The 18,720-nt window shown below is 45.3% G+C and overlaps 1 protein-coding gene across 1 annotated transcript in view; it reads left to right on the top strand.

The window, feature by feature from the left end:
• The window catches only part of HLTF (helicase like transcription factor), a 202,678-nt gene that overhangs the window by 133,412 nt on the left and 50,546 nt on the right, over nucleotides 1-18,720 (top strand). The window contains exons 13-14 of the mRNA XM_073581064.1: nucleotides 4,728-4,822; nucleotides 12,229-12,372. Coding sequence (XP_073437165.1) covers nucleotides 4,728-4,822; nucleotides 12,229-12,372 — 239 coding nt within the window. The remainder of the gene's footprint in view (nucleotides 1-4,727; nucleotides 4,823-12,228; nucleotides 12,373-18,720) is intronic.

Raw genomic sequence — 18,720 nt, 5'->3', positions numbered from 1 at the left:
AGAACAGATGGCCAGTCCCAGGATTGTGATGCGATCCTCGAGCATAGAGCAGTCTGACTGAATCCGTAACGCCAGTACGGAGGGGTGGTCGGGATTATGGGCCGGAAAAGGAGGAAAAATTCTATTGCAATTCACATATCCTTCACTTGCCGATGTGTGACTATCCTTTTCTTTTTTTTTTTTTGGGGTGGGGGGGATGCGTAACAGCAAAACAAAGCGGTACACGCAACAATAAATGTTTCATATCCAAAAGGGCTGCCAAGCCTTATTTCAGGATACTGTTTAGTATACTACACAAAAATCACCTGACAAAGTAGATTTCCTGCTGGAACAGCCAGGGCCGCTGCCAGCATTTTGGGTGATTGCAGAGTGTGGATGGTTATGACACATGGAGGTTGCACAGTAATTTCTGAGTTTGACAGGTACAGTGTCATTGTGACACTGACAGGTCTAACAATGCATGCAAGGTATTAAAAAGTAATCCGATAAATTAAAGTTTGAAGTCTCATAAAGGGATTAAGAAAAATTGTAAAATTCTTCTAAAAAATATTCACTACAAAAAACAAAAAAGTAATTAATATGTGTAAGCAATTAGTGTGTGTGTGTGTGTGTGTATATATATATATATATATATATATATATATATATATATATATATACACATATACTATTTGCACACGTGTGAGTGTGCGAATGATTAAGAACAATAGTAAACGCTAAATGGGATCACCTCCAAAGTAATAATACAAATTGCTTTTCAATATCAGTAGGTATCGCTGCATGAGGGGCTCGCTGAATAAGGGATAAATCCATAAAGCGTAACCACCTCTTTTACTTGCATAAAACAATAGTACACATGAAAATAAGAAACTCTGATTTTGGCAGAGAAAAATGCAAGTTTGTCCGATACATTTCATCAATCAGCCATGGGCAGCACGGTGGCTCAGTGGTTACCACTGCAGTCTTGCAGCGCTGGGGTCCTGGGTTCAAATCTCACCAAGGACAACATCTGCAAAGAGTTTATATGTTCTCCCCGTGTTTACGTGGGTTTCCTCCCACATTCCAAAGACATACTGATAGGGAATCTAGATTGTGAGCCCCATCGGGGACCGTGTTGATAATGTATGTAAAGCGCTGCAGAATACGATAACGGTTGTGCAAGTTCTCCCACTTTAAAAGATGAGAGGCCTGTAATTGACATCATAGGTAGACCACAACTGAGAGTCAAAATGATAAAACAAATTCCGAAAATCACCCTGTCTCAGTTGGCAAGATTTATTGTGCAAATTATGGTGGAAAATAAATATTTGGTCATTAACAAAAGTTCATCTCAATATTTTGTTATATATCCTTTGTTGGCATTGACAGAGGTCAAACGTTTCCTGTAAGTCTTCACAAGGTCGGCACACATTGTTGATGGTATGTTGGTCTATTCCTCCATGCATATCTCCTCTAGATCAGTGATGTTTTGGACCTGTCGCTTGGCAACACGGACTTTACACTCCCTCCAAAGGTTTTCTATGGGGTTGAGATCTGGAGACTGGCTAGGCCACTCCAGGACCTTCATATACTTCTTACGAAGCCACTCCTTTGATGCCCTGGCAGTGTGCTTGGGATCATTATCATGCTGAAAGACCTATCCTCGTCTTCAATGCCCTTGCTGATGGAAGGAGGTTTGCACTCAATATCTCACGATACATGGCCCCATTCATTCTTTCATGTTCACGGATCAGTAGTCCTGGTACTTTTGCAGAGAAACAGGCCCAAAGCATGATGTTGCCACCCCATGCTTCACAGTAGGTATGGTGCTCTTTGGATGCAACTCTGCAATCTGTCTTCTCCAAACACGACGAGTTTTGTTTCTACCAAACAGTTCTACTTTGGTTTCATTGGATCATATGACATTCTAATTTCTCCCAATACTCTTCTGGATAATCCAAATGCGCTCTAGCAGACTTGAGATGGGCCCAGACATGTACTGGCTTAAGCAGGGGGACATGTCTGGCACTGCAGGATCTGAGTCCCTGGTGGCATAGTGTGTTACTGATGGTAGCCTTTGGTACGGTGGTCCCAGCTCTATGCAGGTCAGTCACTAGGTCCCCGTGTGGTTCTGGGATTTTTGATCACCGTTCTCGTGATCATTTTAACCCCACGGGGTGAGATCTTGCGTGGTGCCACAGATGAAGGGAGATTATCAGAGGTCTTGTATGTCTTCCATTTTTTTTGCTCTCACAGTTGATTTCATCACACCAAGCTGCTTGCCTATTGCAGATTCGGTCTTCCCAACCTGGTGCAGGGCTACAATTTTGTTTCTGGTGTCCTTCGTCAACTCTTTGGTCTTCACCATAGTGGAGTTTGGAGTGTGACTGAGGTTGTATACAGGTGGCTTTTATACTGATAACAAGTTCACACAGATGCCATTACTACATGTAATGAGTGAAGGACAGAGGAGTCTCTTAAAGAAGAAGTTACAGGTCTGTGAGAGCCAGACATCTTGCATGTTTTTAGGTGATCAAATACTTATTTTCCACCATAATTTGCAAACATATCTTGCCAAATCAGACAAGGTGATTTTCTGGAATTGTTTTCTCAATTTTGACTCATGGTTGTGGTCTACCTATGAAGTCAATTACAGGTCTCTCTCCTCTTTTTAACCCCTTCACCCCCAAGGGTGGTTTGCATTTTTTTTGACCAGGCCAATTTTTAAAATTCTGACCACTGTCCCTTTATGAGGTAATAACTCTGGAACGCTTCCATGGATCCCGGTGATTGACATTGTTTTGTCGTGAGATATTGTACTTCTTGATAGTGATAAAATTTCTTTGATATGGAAAAAAAAAACGGAAGTTTGACGAAAATTTGAGCCACGCTTTGCCCAGGTCTGGTCTAGAACATAATTTCACTCTCAGTTACATCTATCCCAAAATGGTACTGATACGTAAGCGGACTAAGGCTAGTTTCACATTAGCGTTTGGAGGTGCAGCGGACGCTCGCCGTGAAGCTCCACCCCTGCCGTGCCTCCTACGGTTTGCTCCGCCTATGGGCGCATGCTGCTGCATACGGCCTGCGTACCCTATCTTTAGCATTGGGTACGCAGGCCGTGCGCATGTTTGCTTTTGCCTCCGCATGTGTCATTTTGACTGTTGCTTTTGCCTCCGCATGTGTCATTTTGACGGTGCGGCGACCTGCGCCAAATGCAACGTGTTGCATTTTGGTGAGATTGCCGCACCGTCAAAAGGACGCATGCGGCGGTAAAAGCATACCTGCGCACGGCCTGCGTACCCAATGCTAAATATAGGGTACGCAGTAGCATGCGCCCATAGGCGGAGCTGAGCGAAGGAGGCGCGGCAGGGGGCGGAGCTTCACGGCGAGCGTCCGCTGCGCCTCCAAACGCTAATGTGAAACTAGCCTAAGACCGCCAGGGACTGGAAACCAGAGGCCTACGGGCCACACCGTGCTGGCCCGCTCGCTGTCTCCATCTACGCTGACTTCATTGGTGGAGGAGACAGTAACAAAACCAGAGCGCCGGGTGGAACGGGACTGAGGTGCGCATATGGTATTTTTTTTTTTTTTTTCATGTGTATGGGATATTTGGTGGACAATTGGAGCCTATGGGGGTGTCGTCCTTAATGTGGGGAGGCTATGTGGAGGTCTCATGCTGCATATGGGGAAGACTGTGTGGTGCTCATGCTGCATATGGGGGATGCTGTGTGGGGCTCATGCTGCATATGGGGGAGGCTGTGTGGGGCTCGTGCTGCATATGGGGGAGGCTGTGTGGGGCTCATGCTGCATATGGGTGGGGCCGTGTATTGCTCACACTGCATATGGGGGGCCATGTGGGGCTCACGCTGCATATGGGGGAGGTTTTGTGGGGCTCATGCAGTATATGGAGAGGCAGTGTGGGGCTCATTCATTATATGGGGAGGCAGTGTGGGGCTCATGCAGTATATGGGGAGGCAGTGTGGGTCTCATGCTGTATATGGGGAGGCAGTGTGGAGCTCATGCTGTATATGGGGAGGCTGTGTGGGGCTCATGCTATATATGGGGAGGCAGTGTGGGGCTCATGCTGTATATGGGGAGGCTGTGTGGGGCTCATGCTGTATTTGGGGAGGCTGTGTGGGGCTCATGCTGTGTGGGGCTCATGCTGTATATGGGGAGGCTGTGTGGGGCTCATGCTGTATATGGGGAGGCTGTGTGGGGCTCATGCTGTATATAGGGAGGCTGTGTTGGGCTCATGCTGTATAAAAGGAGGCTGTGTGTGGTCTCTTACAGTATATAAGGGGCTGTGGGGGGACTCATACAATATCCAGAAGGGGCAGTACTCGGGTTCAAACGATATATATTGGGATGTCGGCATACTTAATTCTGCTCAATATTAAGTTATACAATTAATATTAATAGAATTATCAGTAATCTAATATTTATAATTGTGGTAATATATTGATATTTATAACAAGCTTTTTTTTTTTTTTCATTTAAACAACAAGATAATCATTAAATGTGCTTATATGACAATGCGCGTTCACCATTATGTTGCAGTGTTAATGCCACTTATTATGCCTGCTAAGCAGCCCTTAACAAATGGTACAAAAGGTCTAATCGCAATGTGTTGTGATAATTGGTGTTATACATAGATCTTGGCAATACAATATACCCGTGTATATACCTTTATCAGAACATATTTTAAATGTCTGCAGTACTTACTGTTTTCTTTTATTTTCCTGCAGATAAAACCACATCGCAGAGTCCTTCCATGTGTGATGGGAACCTTCCTAGACCAACCCTGATTGTTTGTCCACTATCAGTGATGAGTAACTGGATTGTATGCATTTTTTTTTTTGTACTCCGTATATGAAAATTGTCAGTCTTTTCTGTTGTATTTTACACTGAAAGATTATTGTGAATGAAGGTTCATAAGAAATCTCATTTTGTGATAATCTTTCAGTGTTTACAAAACGCTCATGAGGTGTGATGATCCTTTGTGCAGTTTCGAACAGCCTAGAACCGTGGCAGCCTACATGCACTGAGCGATGGATAAGGCTAGTTTCACACTAGCATTTGGCCGAGCTGCGGAGGGCTGCGTAGTTCCTCCGTGAAGCTCCACCCACTGCCACACTTCCTCCGTTCAGCTCCGCCTATGTCTGCTTGAGGCCTGCATACCTATCTTTAATATTGGGTACGCAGGCCGTGAGGATGTGCCCGCATGCGTCGTTTTGACGATGCGGCAACCGCAACAAATTGCAACACGTTGTGTTCGATGCGGGTCGCAGCATAGTCAAAACGACGCATGCGGACGCATCTGCAAACATCCGCATGGCCTGCGTACCCAATGTTAAAGATAGGTACACAGGCCGCATGCAGATGTAGGCGGGGCTGAACGGAGGAGGTGCGGCAGTGGGCGGAGCTTCACGGAGGAACTGCGCAGCCCTCCGCAGCTCTGAGGAACGCTAATGTGAAGCCGGCCTATCAGATCGCTCAGTGCACATCAATTACTATGGTCTGCCAGTGTAAAGCTATTAAGTGACTGCAGATCAGTAAGTTTACCAGTCTGCGGTCATTTAGCACTGCCAGATATGTATGAATGGATCCTTGCAAAGTAGATCTGTACCAGACGTGTGGTTCATGTCAGATGTGGAAATCTGCATATATAATAAGTCTCTGTTCATACTAGAATTTATTGTTTTAATATATTTTGTCAAAAAATATTGGAACCCCTTAAGGCCACATTATAGAAAGGGAATGATCCAGACCCTACCTCTATATGTCAGAAGATATGATATTGTGAACAGAGCCTAAATATTTCACTTTAGGGGATTCTGCCTAATCATTTACCAACATACATTGGGGGTATATGGAGTGAGCACACAAAATATTGTCTGTGACACCCAGCCAGGACCTACCTGTAACAGCCGCCCCCGACTGGTAAATGCTGCTGTCAGTCTTAGACACTGGCGTCCTTGTGACGGGGTGCATTGCTATTACAGTTGGGGTCCTGATGAGAGCCTGTGGTTGGACTTCAAAGGAGACCTTGATTTTTACTATATGCAGTAATACTGTGGTTTCCCTCAAACAGCTCTATCTTCCAAATACGAAAACGTTATGGATCTTGGAAAATGGTGACACAATCCAGTTTTTTCTTTTACAAATTTTTTTTTTCCTTTAAACCGCTAAAATAATAATAATAAAAAGTCAATTTTGGTATTGCTGTAATCTGACTGATGAGGAGTCTCGTATTGCCAAAATAATGTACACTTAAAAAATGTCAGAATTGCGTGTTTTGTTTTTTCTTGCAATTTCATTGCACTTGGAATTTTTTCCTGTTCTCCAGTACACTATGTGGTAATATGAATGGGGTCACTCCAAAATACAACTAGTTCTGGAAAAAAAACCCCTCACATGTCTGTGGACAGAACAGTAAAAAAGTTATGGTCCTTGAAAGAAAAGGGGAGGAAAAAAATGAAAATGCTATAGCAGAAATTGTCCGTTTCGGGAAGGGGTAAAAAGGATTTTGTGTAAACCAAATTGTTCCAAGGCTGTCACTCCTAGTTGAGATAAATAAAACTTTAGCTGAGGTTCTAGTACAAACCCCAATTCCAAAAAAGTTAGGACACTGTAAGGCTGCGTTCACACGTCGCGGTTTTCTTGCGTATTCGCAGTGGTTTTTAACGCACGTTTTCGCCACGAAAACGCAAAAAAACAGCATCCCATGCATTCCTATGGGATTCCGCAATGCTGTGCTAATTCTGCAGATTTTCCTGCGGCAGAATCGCATCGCGGAAAAATCCGCAGCATGCTCATTAATTTTGCGGAATCGCGGGGATTCCACCCACATAGGAATGCATTGTTCTGCTTACTTTCCGCATGTGCCTGTGCCCACCATGCGAAAAGTAAGCAGAACATTTGTGGATGGTACCCAGGGGGTGGAGGAGAGGAGACTCTCCTCCAGGCTGTGGGTACCATATCCCTGTAAAAAATAAAATATCGGGTTATATTCACCTTCCGGCGTCCCGCGCAGCCTTCCCGTGCCTCAGCGATTCTTCTGTTCCCAGTAATGCCTTGCTAGACCTTTGATGACGTCGCGGTCTCGCGATATTGTAGCGGTCCCTATTCCTCACGAGATCGCTACAATATCGCGAGACCGCGTCATCATCAAAGGTCTCGCAAGGCATTACTGGGAACGGAAGCATCACTGAAGCCCGGGAAGGCTGCGCGGGACGCCGGAAGGTCAATATAACCCGATTTTTTTATTATTTTTAACATTAGATCTTTTTACTACTGATGCTGCATAGGCAGCCTCAATAGTAAAAAGTTGGTCACACTCGTCAAACACTATGTTTGACAGGTGTGACCAACCTGTCAGTCAGTTCTCCAAGCGATGCTATAGATAGCTTGGAGAACGCTAGCACTCTGCAAGCTGATTACACTTGCAAATCGCTAATTTTTCCGCGGGAAAATCACGGTAATTTAAAATGCGATTTTCCCGCAGAATGAAACTTACCGCTGGAATTCCACAACGTGTGCACATAGCCTAAAAGGTAACGAAAATAAGAATGCAATGATCTAGAAATCTCGTATAGCCACATTTTATCCACAACAGACTATAGAACATGGATCAGAAAGTGAAAAATAGACCTTTCATTTCATTTGAAAAAATTACCTCATATAGACATTGATGGCAGCAACATATCTTGAAATAAACATTGGACAGGGCCATGTCTACCATTGTGCATCATCACCTTTTCTCTTTACAACAGTGTGTAAATATCTGGCAAGTGAGGAGACCAATTTCTGAAGTTTTAGGTGAGGAGTATTGTCCCATTCTCGTCTGATATAGGATTCTACCTGCTTCACAGTCCTGGGTTGTCTTTTCCAGGGTTGTAGTGCTAAACAACAAAGCAACTAAAACAGGACTAAAAAGTCTCCAAAAATTCAAAAACGAGCAGAAAGAAGGCAGTGAGGTTTACCTGCCCAGGCCTCCAGACAAATGCCGCCTCAGGGTGCAGCAGACCCATGTAGTTAAGATGGCGGTAACACAGGTGCAAAAATAGTGATGAAACAACCACTCACGGCCTACCAAACCATGGAGAGGGGGTGGTTGCTTAGTATGTTATTGCACAATAGAGACTTGTATGCAGCACTTTTCACTCAATGGTAATGCACAGCATCTGATTTACAGCCTATTAGTGACACCCATACTATTAGACTAAGCGGGCTGCCCAGCACTATTCACATGCATCCCATGTGAACAGACACCACAGTTTACAAGACCGAATGGGCCTGGCTGCACTCTGAAAAATAAAGTGCAGAAAAATACATATAAAAATGTGAAGTATTAGTTGATATTTTGGCCAAGATATGCAAGCCGCATCAAGGGTCCTCCTTTGGTAGGCCGTGAGTGGTTTTCATCAGTATTTTTGCACCTGTGTTACCGCCATCTTAACTTAATGGGTCTGCTGCATCCTGAGAGTGCATTTGTCTGGAGGCCTGGGCAGGTAAACATCACTGCATTCTTTCTGAAGGTTGTAGTGCTGTAATTCTGTTCATACCACATTTGCACAACCACGCCTCAGTTTAATCCCTTAACAACCGCTGATGCACATTATAACACCGGCTGTTAAGTTGCCTTATTCCCTCATTGCAGTCTTAAAGCGGCCATCAGAAATAAGGTTATAGCGCCCCCCCTCCCTTCCACAGCATTAGAAAATCTCTGGGGTTTCAGCTACCAGGGGGTAGCTTTGACTCTGGAGAACTGTGATGAACAGCCCACTGCTGCCACCAATATGTGACGAACGGGGGTCCCACTGCCACCAAAAAGCAAAGGACAGCGGACCCTGTGTCACCAATATGTCACAATCCCACCACTGACACGGGTGTATCAGCGGACGGAGGGACGCCACACACTGCCGGAACACGGCTATCTCAGGCACAGTGGGGGCTTATCTTAGTTATCCCACCACTGGCATCATGTGACAAAAATGCAGCAAGCTAACCTTGCTCTAGCAATTTACCGCAGGAGGGGGGTTATTTTGGATGCCCCACCACTGCTAACAACCTTCCAAGAACTGCAGGGATTTATGTATATCCCACTTTCTCAGTTCCACTTTGGAACTTGCAGCTCTCCGGCACCCCACTTACCCTCAGGTCAATCAGGGAGCTGCACCTAGGATAATTAGTCGCCGGACGGGCTGCTTGTTGTGCACGGGCCACTAGACTACTGCAGTAAGGGAATTATCAATCCTGTGGCCGCAGCCCCTCATTCAGCATGCAAGACCCGTCTGTACTGCCAGCTAGCTTAGCCAGCCGCGCACACCACGCTGCCAACAGCCACAGTTTACTTAATCAAGGAGTTAATTAAGAGGGTCCGTGACAAACCCCAAATTAGTAGCGATTACCTAAAAAAGGCGCATAGTTCGTTTCTTAGAGCATGGAGACAGAGCTAATACTTTTACGATTTATTCCCAAAAGGGCAGTGATTATACAGATAAAAGTTGCTATAAAGTTGAGACATTACATATGTACAATACAAGTATAAAACAAAAGTGGATGAAGACAGAAAGTACACATGGTTGCTTATGAATCTTTAGGCATCCCATGTGGCTACAGGAGGGGGAGGGGCACGTAACCAAACGTCGCCACTCATCGGCACGTCTCTCTGGCTCGAGTACTTCAGCTGCTTTGCCCTGGTTTTGCCAAGGGAATGCCTTATAGCCTCTGCTGTGTGACATCACAGAAGGGGCAGTCTGGAGAGGGTCTGCCCCCTACTCTTGGATTTAGAATCAAACTACAAAACTTAATATACTTCCTCTCGTAGGAGGAAGTTCACACAAACACGCACCTGGTAGCATTCTTTGTAGTTTGTTGATTACAATAATTCAAGCCCAAATATGCAGTATTTCGGACACACCGTTTAGAAGGAATCCATATCTCATTTTCTAGAAGTCCGATAATTGTGAAACTTAGGGCTTTAGACAGCTGGCTTCATTGCCTACACCGTGATATGTTTATTATATCTCTACGGTGTATGGTTTTTGCGGTACAGTCTCTTTAATATCACCCATAGTTTCATTCAGCCACAGATCTGAGAACAAAGGAACATCTTCTCCACTAGCTTAATTAACATTCCTAGCTCACAGGAAATGGACGGTTTCAGGTTTCACAGAGCTGTGCACTTGAAGACACTGGTGTGTGGGGGAAGAGAAGGGGGGGTTTGCAGCTACACTGCAGGCTGCAATGTCCTGATAAGAAAAAGGGGAGACTTCTAGAACTTTCTAGAAACATCTTTACAGTACATTTTGCATTTCAAGAACACGATTAGATCCAGTTTTCCTGGTCCCTGATCACGTGATTGCCGTTATTCAATGAATTACTGCTATCACATTAAAAAAAAGTGTGGCAGCTATTACAAACATTCCTCTCTTCTGACATGATATACAAGCCCCAAACCAATCCCTCTAGCTCCGTCCCTCTTACCATCCACCTCCTAATCATGAAAAAAAAATGGCGCATGCACAGTGCACCCGCCGAGATCCGGCACCCGGGCAACAGCAGGTAATTTTCCTATTGGTTCATTTCAGTCACTGTGATAGGGTCTGTCATAGTGATGTAATGCAAATAATTTTTGTCATTTTCCCCATGTCATTCCCTTAGTCAGATTACATTTTTTTTTAATAACTTTTTTTTTTCTTTTTCGTTCTTTGCCGTTGGGGTTGGTGTTAGGCTGGGGTTAGGGTTGGGCTTTTGGATCGGGTTGGGCTAGGGATAGCTTTGGGATTAGTGTTTTTCAAAAGTAAAAAAAAAAAAAAAAAAACGTCGACTAGTGTTGAGCGCAAGTACTCGCTACTCACTTGCTCGAGCACCTGCGATACTTGGTGCATACCGGAGCACCCCAATGCAAACTGGCATAGTGAGTACTTGCACTCAACACTAATGACATATTCAATATGACGACCTAATGTTATCAAATTCTGTGTAGGACCTTTGGGTTAAAAATCCCCACTATCCTCCTGGGAAAAGTCTTTGATGGGTACAGTTTCCAAAATGGGGTCACTTGTGGGGGGTTCTCCACTGTTTAGGCACGTCCGGAGCTCTCCATTTTTCCTTCCACATTCTATTAATTCCTGTGAAGCACCTGAAGGGGTACTGATGTCTTGAATGTGGTTTTGAGCACCTTGAGTGGTGCAGTTTTTAGAATGGTGTCACTTTTGGGTATTTTCTGTCATATAGACCCCTCAAAGTGACTTCAAATGTGATGTGGTCCCTAAAAAAAAAAAAATGGTTTTGTAAATCTTGTTGGAAAATTGAGAAATTGCTGGTCAACTTTGAACCTTTCTAACTTGCTAATAAAAATTATGGTGATGTAAAGTAGATATATGGGAAATGTTATTTACTAACTATTTTGTGTGGTATACAGTGGGTACGGAAATTATTCAGACCCCTTTAAATTTTTCACTCTTTGTTTCATTGCAGCCATTTGTTAAATTCAGAAAAGTTCATTTTTTTTTCTCATTAATGTACACTCTGCACCCCATCTTGACTGAAAAAGAAACAGAATTGTAGAAATTTTTGCAAACCTAAACCCAATTGATCGTCTCTGGAGAGACCTGAAAATGGCTATCCACCAACGTTCACCATCCACCCTACCGGAACTGGAGAGGATCTGCAAGGAAGAATGACAGAGGATCCCCAAATCCAGGTGTGAAAACTTGTTGCATCATTCCCAAGAAGACTCATGGCTGAACTAGCTCAAAAGGGTGCTACTACTCAATTCTGAGCAAAGGGTTGGCTGCAATGAAACCGAGTGAAAAATGTAAAGGGGTCTGATTACTTTCCATACCCACTGTAACTATTTGATTTAAGGACATAAAAATGTAAAGATTTAAAATTGCAAAATTTTCTAATTTTTTTTGTCTTTTCGATATTTTCAAAACTATAAGCAAGTCATATCACTCAAAAGCTACCACTTACATGAAGTACAATATGTCACAAAAAAACGATCTCAGAATCAGTGATATATTTTGAAGCGTTTCAGAGTTATTACCACATAAAGTGAAAAAATGTGGCTTGGTCATTAAGGTTAGAATTAGATCCGTCACTAAGGGGATAAGTCTTCTGTGGTACAGCCTTCAGTCATGTATATGATACCTGTTACTACAACTCCTTTTTTTTAACCTAAGAAGTTACTGTAATGATTTTATTCTTCCATTTTTTTTTTTTTTTTTTCTTTTTCAGGATCAATTTGAGCAGCATGTAGAAGGTGACGTGGACCTAAATATCTATGTGTATTATGGACCTGAACGAAGCCGAGATGCAGCTACCCTTTCTCAGCAGGATGTAGTGCTGACCTCCTATAGTACTGTCACACATGATTATGGGGTAGGTACAATACATGTCACCTGTCTGCAAAGTGTGAGACTGAGGCTGTGTGCCCACGTTGCGTTTTTTAAGCTTTTCCGCAGCAGCAGTGCAATCACTTCTGTGACGGATGGCCGTTCAAAGGCCCTCTGATACCTCCAGGGTTTAGGAGGGGAGTCATCGCAAGGTATAAGTGAAACCAAAATTGGGGTACAAAAGCCAAGGTGACCATTTTATTAAATTCATATAGTTTCTGCTTAAAAGGAAGCTCTCATGTAGCCAACTAAAATGGCAGTTTGTGTAAAACTAAAAGCACCAATATATAACGGTAAAACCTGACCTCCAATGGAAATGCCTGGCACTAGATATGGGTTCACTGCCCCTCTGTAACATGTAATTTCCGCTGTTTGAGTGATGGGCTGCACTACTCCCAGATGAAATCCTGCGCCTGCACGCTGTCAGGTAGTTTCCTGGAATTTCACATTGAAGTTGGGTGTATGTACAAGTTGGGTGTATGTACCCAATTTCATATCTAATCTGCGCATGCTCCGGAAGCCTCTGGTGTCTACAAGCCTCCTACATGATTTTCGTGCACAAAGCCCTTTTGAAGAAATGGCAAGCAGCTCTATTGGTTTGGGTTGCTAGATTAAATTGTGGACCAGTGACGGATACTTCAGTTTTGTTAATACAATTTGGCCATAATTTAGGTGCATCCAGCGCACTTGACCTCCTCACCTCCTGTTAACAGAGGTTGTGGACCAGAGAGTGAGACACGGGAAGGGGCTTCTGGAGCATGCCAGAATGAAACTTTATTGTGTATCATCAGATTAACTGCCTGATGGCACACAGTCATTGGGTTTTGTCAGAGATTGGCATGCTGTGAGAGCAGTGCATCACATCACTCAGTGGAGGGAGTGACCACATGCTCAGGAGCATGAGTGAGCCGATATCCAGCTCTACCCACATGACTGAAGGCTAGTCATTTACATGCAAGGGGACAGCATTAGTGGCAGATTAGTGGGGCAAAAGCATGTGACGGGTTCCTTGTGAATTTATAGAAAATTACATTCAGACATGGCAGGAGAAATTATTGATTTACAATAATAACAATGTACAAATTATGGGCAAGAGGATAGACAAAATGTCCAGGTGGCCAATACATCGGCACAGCATACCAGGAAAACCAAAATAGAGGTTAGGAAGTGCTACTCCTGCATACTAAGAGGGCAAAGAACCAGGGTATCTTAAAAAAAAAAAAAAAAGTGGAGCTCACCACACCTTTTGATCAACACCATAACCAGGAAAACCTGAACCGGTGGGTTCCACATCCTGCTGGTGGGGCACAGCAACAAATTAGAACAAGTAAAAGAAAACCATCATTTTCACCCGGTCATGTAAAAACTCCTTTTATTAATGATCCATTTTAAAAACTAGGAACGATGGGAAAATTAAAACACTGACGTGATTCTGACACATTAAGCGCCCTTTGTCATATCATAGTGGGTGCATCAAACTATCTTGTTTTAAAGACAAGATGAATAAAAATCACATGCAAGTCCGTAGTGATGTATGTTAACCATTTGAAGAACATACCAAAGATTAAGCAAAACATACAAAACAAACAAATGCAGCTAGTGTATAAAAAACAAAGCATTCTTAAAATTCATGTCTCAGGGATATTTAGTATCTGCATTCAAAATGCCTCACATAGGAATAAATGTTTTTGCAAACTGCCTCATCTGATGAGACATAATACCAGGGAATCATGGATACATCATACTGGAACTGGAAGTGCCTGGGGACAACGTGAACGCATGGAAATGTGCCTGCAGTTCCTCAGTCTTTTGTAGGAAGCGTCAGACCTCCATTTAACAAGGGAGTTGCTATAAAAATATTCCACGGGATGGTGAAGATGAAAAATATTGCAGGAAATTGTCTGGCTAATATTGAGAAGTGGAGGAGGTTTTCCAGGGTGGAGTATCTTGGGTTGTATCTAAACACAGAATGGAAGCTGAATTGTCTCATCTGCGCTGGAATTAAATCCCCACGAGGTACTGAGCCTTTTAGTAGGGGCTGGGAAGAATTAAAGAATAAATTTGGGAAAAAATACCTTTTCTCCTTCACCTCATTGGGGGACACAGGACCTTGGGTGTTATGCTGCTGCCACAAGGAGGTTGACACTGAGAAAAACACTTCCAGCAGGTTTCATAATCCGAATGTGTTTGCCGTCCACAGCCCCCAAACAGTTTGGAATATTATAAATGTCCTGGAATTTTGCAGCATTTTCCAGCCAGAGTTCAGTTGTAGGAGGAATTCTTCATGCAGAACGTCACATAAAGCACGGCAGGTGTCTCCAACAATCCCAGAAAGTGTGGACACTCCAATCCGTAATTGAAAATGTAGAGATGATAATGTCTCTCCGGTAGCCAGGAATCTGCTGAACAGAAAATGGGGAAAAAAAATCAGTACATGGCTTTTCGAACAATCATATTAATGACAGGTGTTTCTTTTTCAAAATTACATACCTCGGTCACCAACAGACGTTCCTCAGCAGGAATTGCTAGACGTATCTATGTGTCCTTCCTGGTGATGGATCCTCGGACACGTAGCAGCAAGTCATGGAAACTCTGTTATCACTTTCTCATGTACTCGAAAAACTTCTCAGGGTTTTCACACAGCTCTGTGTACAACGAATGGTGTTGCCAATAGCGACGACGACGTCTTCTCCGTCTTTCTCTTCTTTCTTCTTCACAAGCCACAGCAAAGGCAATAGCCAATTTCAATGACAAAACAAGATTAAGACTGAAGCTCTCAACGCTAAGATCCAACTTGAAGCTGGATACAGCAGCAAAAGACGAGGATTTCATCAGGGCAGTGGGTCTATATATAGAAATCCCAAGAGATGTGCCCATTGGGTGTCTGGTGTTAAGGAAATTCTACTGGAAAAGCATTGGAAATATCTATCGCATGCGCATAAACAAGGCAAACGCATGCACACGCAGCGGTTTTTTTTGGCGTCATGCGTAAGATGTGGATAAAAACACTGCGTAAACATGCGTTTGCGCATGCAGATGATATTCTGAGCACATAAATGCTAATGTGAACCTAGCCTTAGTCCTTTGGCTGTCTAGAGGCATTTACCGTGTCCAGGCAGCCCCCTCCTCATCGCTCCTGATAAACAACGGGCGATGGCAGGAAGACGGACAGTTCTTTTCCCTTCCTCTGACCTCAGAGTGGGTAGACGGAAGGCTAGGATGTAGTTTGCCATCTCAGAGAGCGACCAGACAAGCGCTTCGGAAGTCAAAAGCCTATAGAGGTGAGATACCCCTTTCTCTGGTTTGCGGAAGAAATGGGAAGAATCCCCTCTGGTTGATCCACAAGCCTCCCGCTTGGCGTCGAAAACCCTTCGGTTCTTACCAGAGGTGTCCTCATCAAAGACCCCCACGGACCGGCAGGCAAAGAACATGACCCATTCCGTTCTTCAAGGATTCAGGCTCAGCACTCTCCCCCTCTTTTGCCACGGTGCAGGTATCTAAAGCTATGGTCTATTGGGCTGATGCCCTGAGCAGGACCATACAGGACATTGACCTTCCTCTGGAAGCAGCAGAACTAAACAATAAGTTTCTTGGCCGGAGAATATTTCGGACTCGCCAAAGGTTCCTGCGCTTCGCCGTCTGAGGGGAACATTTCCAGTTTATGGTTTTGCCCTTCGGCCTCGCCACTGCTCCCAGGGCGTTCACAAGGGTCATGGTGGTTGTCATGTCCGTCCTGCACTTGGAGCGTGGTCGTTATGCCATACCGAGATGCCCTCCTGATTAAGGGGCCGTCTTTCTCCGCCTGCGTGCGGTTGTCCTTATCTCTTTGGACACATCTTCTCGCCTGGGATGGCTGATAAACTTAAACAAATCTTCCCTGATTCCTGCTCAGCGGATATCCCTTTTAGGAATGACCCTGCACTCCTCCCGAGGGTTGGTATTTTTCCATCGAGACACGGTCATTTCCCTTCATCAGGGAGCTTGGGCACTTTGTCGCCCATTTCATCACTATAGGCCTGGGACAGGAATCCATTCTCTCTCGACCGTCTATGCCGCTTGCCTCTGCGGGTCAAGCAGGCATTCAGGTGGTGGACGTTACGGTCTTCCCTCACCCAGGGAAATTCTTTTTCCCCCAGTGCAATAGTCGGTGGTCTCCACCGATACCAGTCTTCTGGGCTGGGGGCTGTATTTCGCCATCACACGGCCCAGGGGCGCTGCCATTTCGGGAGTCGCCTCTTTCGTTCAACGTCTTGGAGATCTGGGCAATTCTGTTGTCCTTGTGGCGGTTCCATCACCTCTTAATGGTTCGTCCCATCCGAAGACAGTCGGGCAACGCCACGGCTGAGGCGTATATCAATCATCAAGGGGGGCATCTGCAGTGGGGCGGCAATACGTGAGGTGGAACACATTCTCCGCTGGCCTGAGATGTCACACTCTGTCATCTCAGTGGTTCGCATCCCGGGCGTGTAAAACCTGGTGGCAGGCTTCCTCAGTCGTCAGGGTCTTGCCTCGGGAGAGTGATCACTTCATCCGGAGGTATTCCAACAGATGTCATCGCGGGGGGACTCCGGATGTGGACCTCAGGGCATCAAGGTTAAATGCCAGAGTACTCAGGCTCATAGCCGATCCCTGGATCCAGAGGTCAATTTAGTCTTCTGTTTCTTCCGAGGGTCATCAAGAAAATCAAGGCTGAAGGGATTCCGGTGATCTTTATCTCTCTGGACTGGCCTCGCCAGGTGTGGTATGCGGAATTGGTTCAGCTCATTGTCATCGTTCCCTGGCGGTTACTAGATCAACCAGATCTGCTCTCCCAGGGCCCAATTTGCCATCAGAACTAGTGATGAGCGCGTATACTCATTGCTTGGGTGTCCTCCGAGTATTTTGGCGCGCTTGGAGATTTAGTTTTCGTCACCTCAGTTGCATGATTTGTGGCTGCTGGACATCCTTAATACATGTGGGAATTCCCTAACAAATAGGCAATCCTCACATGTATTCAAGCTGTCCAGCAGCTGCAAATCATGCACCTGCGTCGACAGAAACTAAATCTCCGAGCACGCAAAAATAGAGTTCTTAGGCATGCTATTTGACACCAGTCGGTCAGGGGTTCTTCTCCCCGAAGGGAAAAAGACAACTCTCCAGCAGGGAATTCTCTTGCTGCTAGAATCCCGACTTCTGTCATTTCGCTCGGCCATAAGGGTCCTGGGGAGGATGGTAGCAGCCTCAGAAGCAACCCCCTTTGCCCTGTTCCATTCCAGGATACTTCAGAGAGACCTCCTCCTTCAGTGGGACAGGTCCATCCTTTCTCTGGATCGCCCGTTTTGCCCATCTATTCAGGCCAAGCAGTCCCTCAGGTGGTGGCTAACCTCCCCTCTTGTTCATCTGGGTCGAGCTTTTCTTCCCGTCCACTGGCAGGTAATAACTATGGATGCCAGCCTCCTAGGCTGGGGGGCTGTCAGCCGTCACTTGACGGTCCAGGGGCGTTGGTCGACTTGAGAATCTTCGCTGTCGATCAACATTCTCGAGCTGAGGTCAATCCTCCCAACCCTCCTTCATTGAGAAGGTCTCCTCAAGGACCAGCCGGTCCGGATTCAAACGGACAATGTCACAGCAGTGGCATACATCAAACACCAGGGGGGGACCCGGAGCTCCCGGGCACTGGCCGAGGTGTCCAAAATCTTCAGCTGGGCAGAAGCATCGATTGCGGCAATATCGGCAGTTCACATCCCCGGCATAGACAACAAGGCCGCCGATTTTCTCAGCCGGGAAAGGCTCGCGGCAGGGGAATGTTCCTTACATCAGGAGGTATTTTGTCAGATCTGTCTTCGATGGGGGACCCCGGATGTGGACCTTCTGGCCTCTCGGCAGAACAGAAAGGTCTAACAGTTTGTCTCCAGGTGCTGCAATCCTCTTACAGTAGGGGTTGACGCTCAGGCCATTCCTTGGTCACAGTTCAGACTCTCATGCCTGTTCCCTCCCCTTCCCAGATTGGTGAAGAAGATCAAGGTGGAAAGGGTGCCGGTCATACTGATCACTCCGTATTGGCCCAGGAGGGCCTGGTTCGCAGAAGTAATCTCGCAGACGCCCCCTGAAGGCTCCCCGACAGACGAGATCTTTTGGCTCAAGGGCCGTTCTACCACCCGAGTTCTCTGTTGCTCAATTTGCTCAATGGCCGTTGAAACCATGATACTGAGAGCGGCCGGATTTTTGGACCAGGTCATTAGCACGATGATCCAGGCTAGGAAGCCTTCTTCTTCCAGGGTCTATTATCGAACCTGGAAGGCTTATTTTAGCTGGTGTGAATCTAATCACATCATACCTATGTCCTGTTCCTTAC

This window comes from Dendrobates tinctorius, unplaced genomic scaffold (assembly GCF_039654945.1).
Source record: "Dendrobates tinctorius isolate UK_male_01 unplaced genomic scaffold, ASM3965494v1 ptg000069l, whole genome shotgun sequence".
In the NCBI taxonomy this organism is placed as follows: domain Eukaryota; kingdom Metazoa; phylum Chordata; class Amphibia; order Anura; family Dendrobatidae; genus Dendrobates; species Dendrobates tinctorius.
This window is presented reverse-complemented; position numbering and strand designations above follow the sequence as displayed.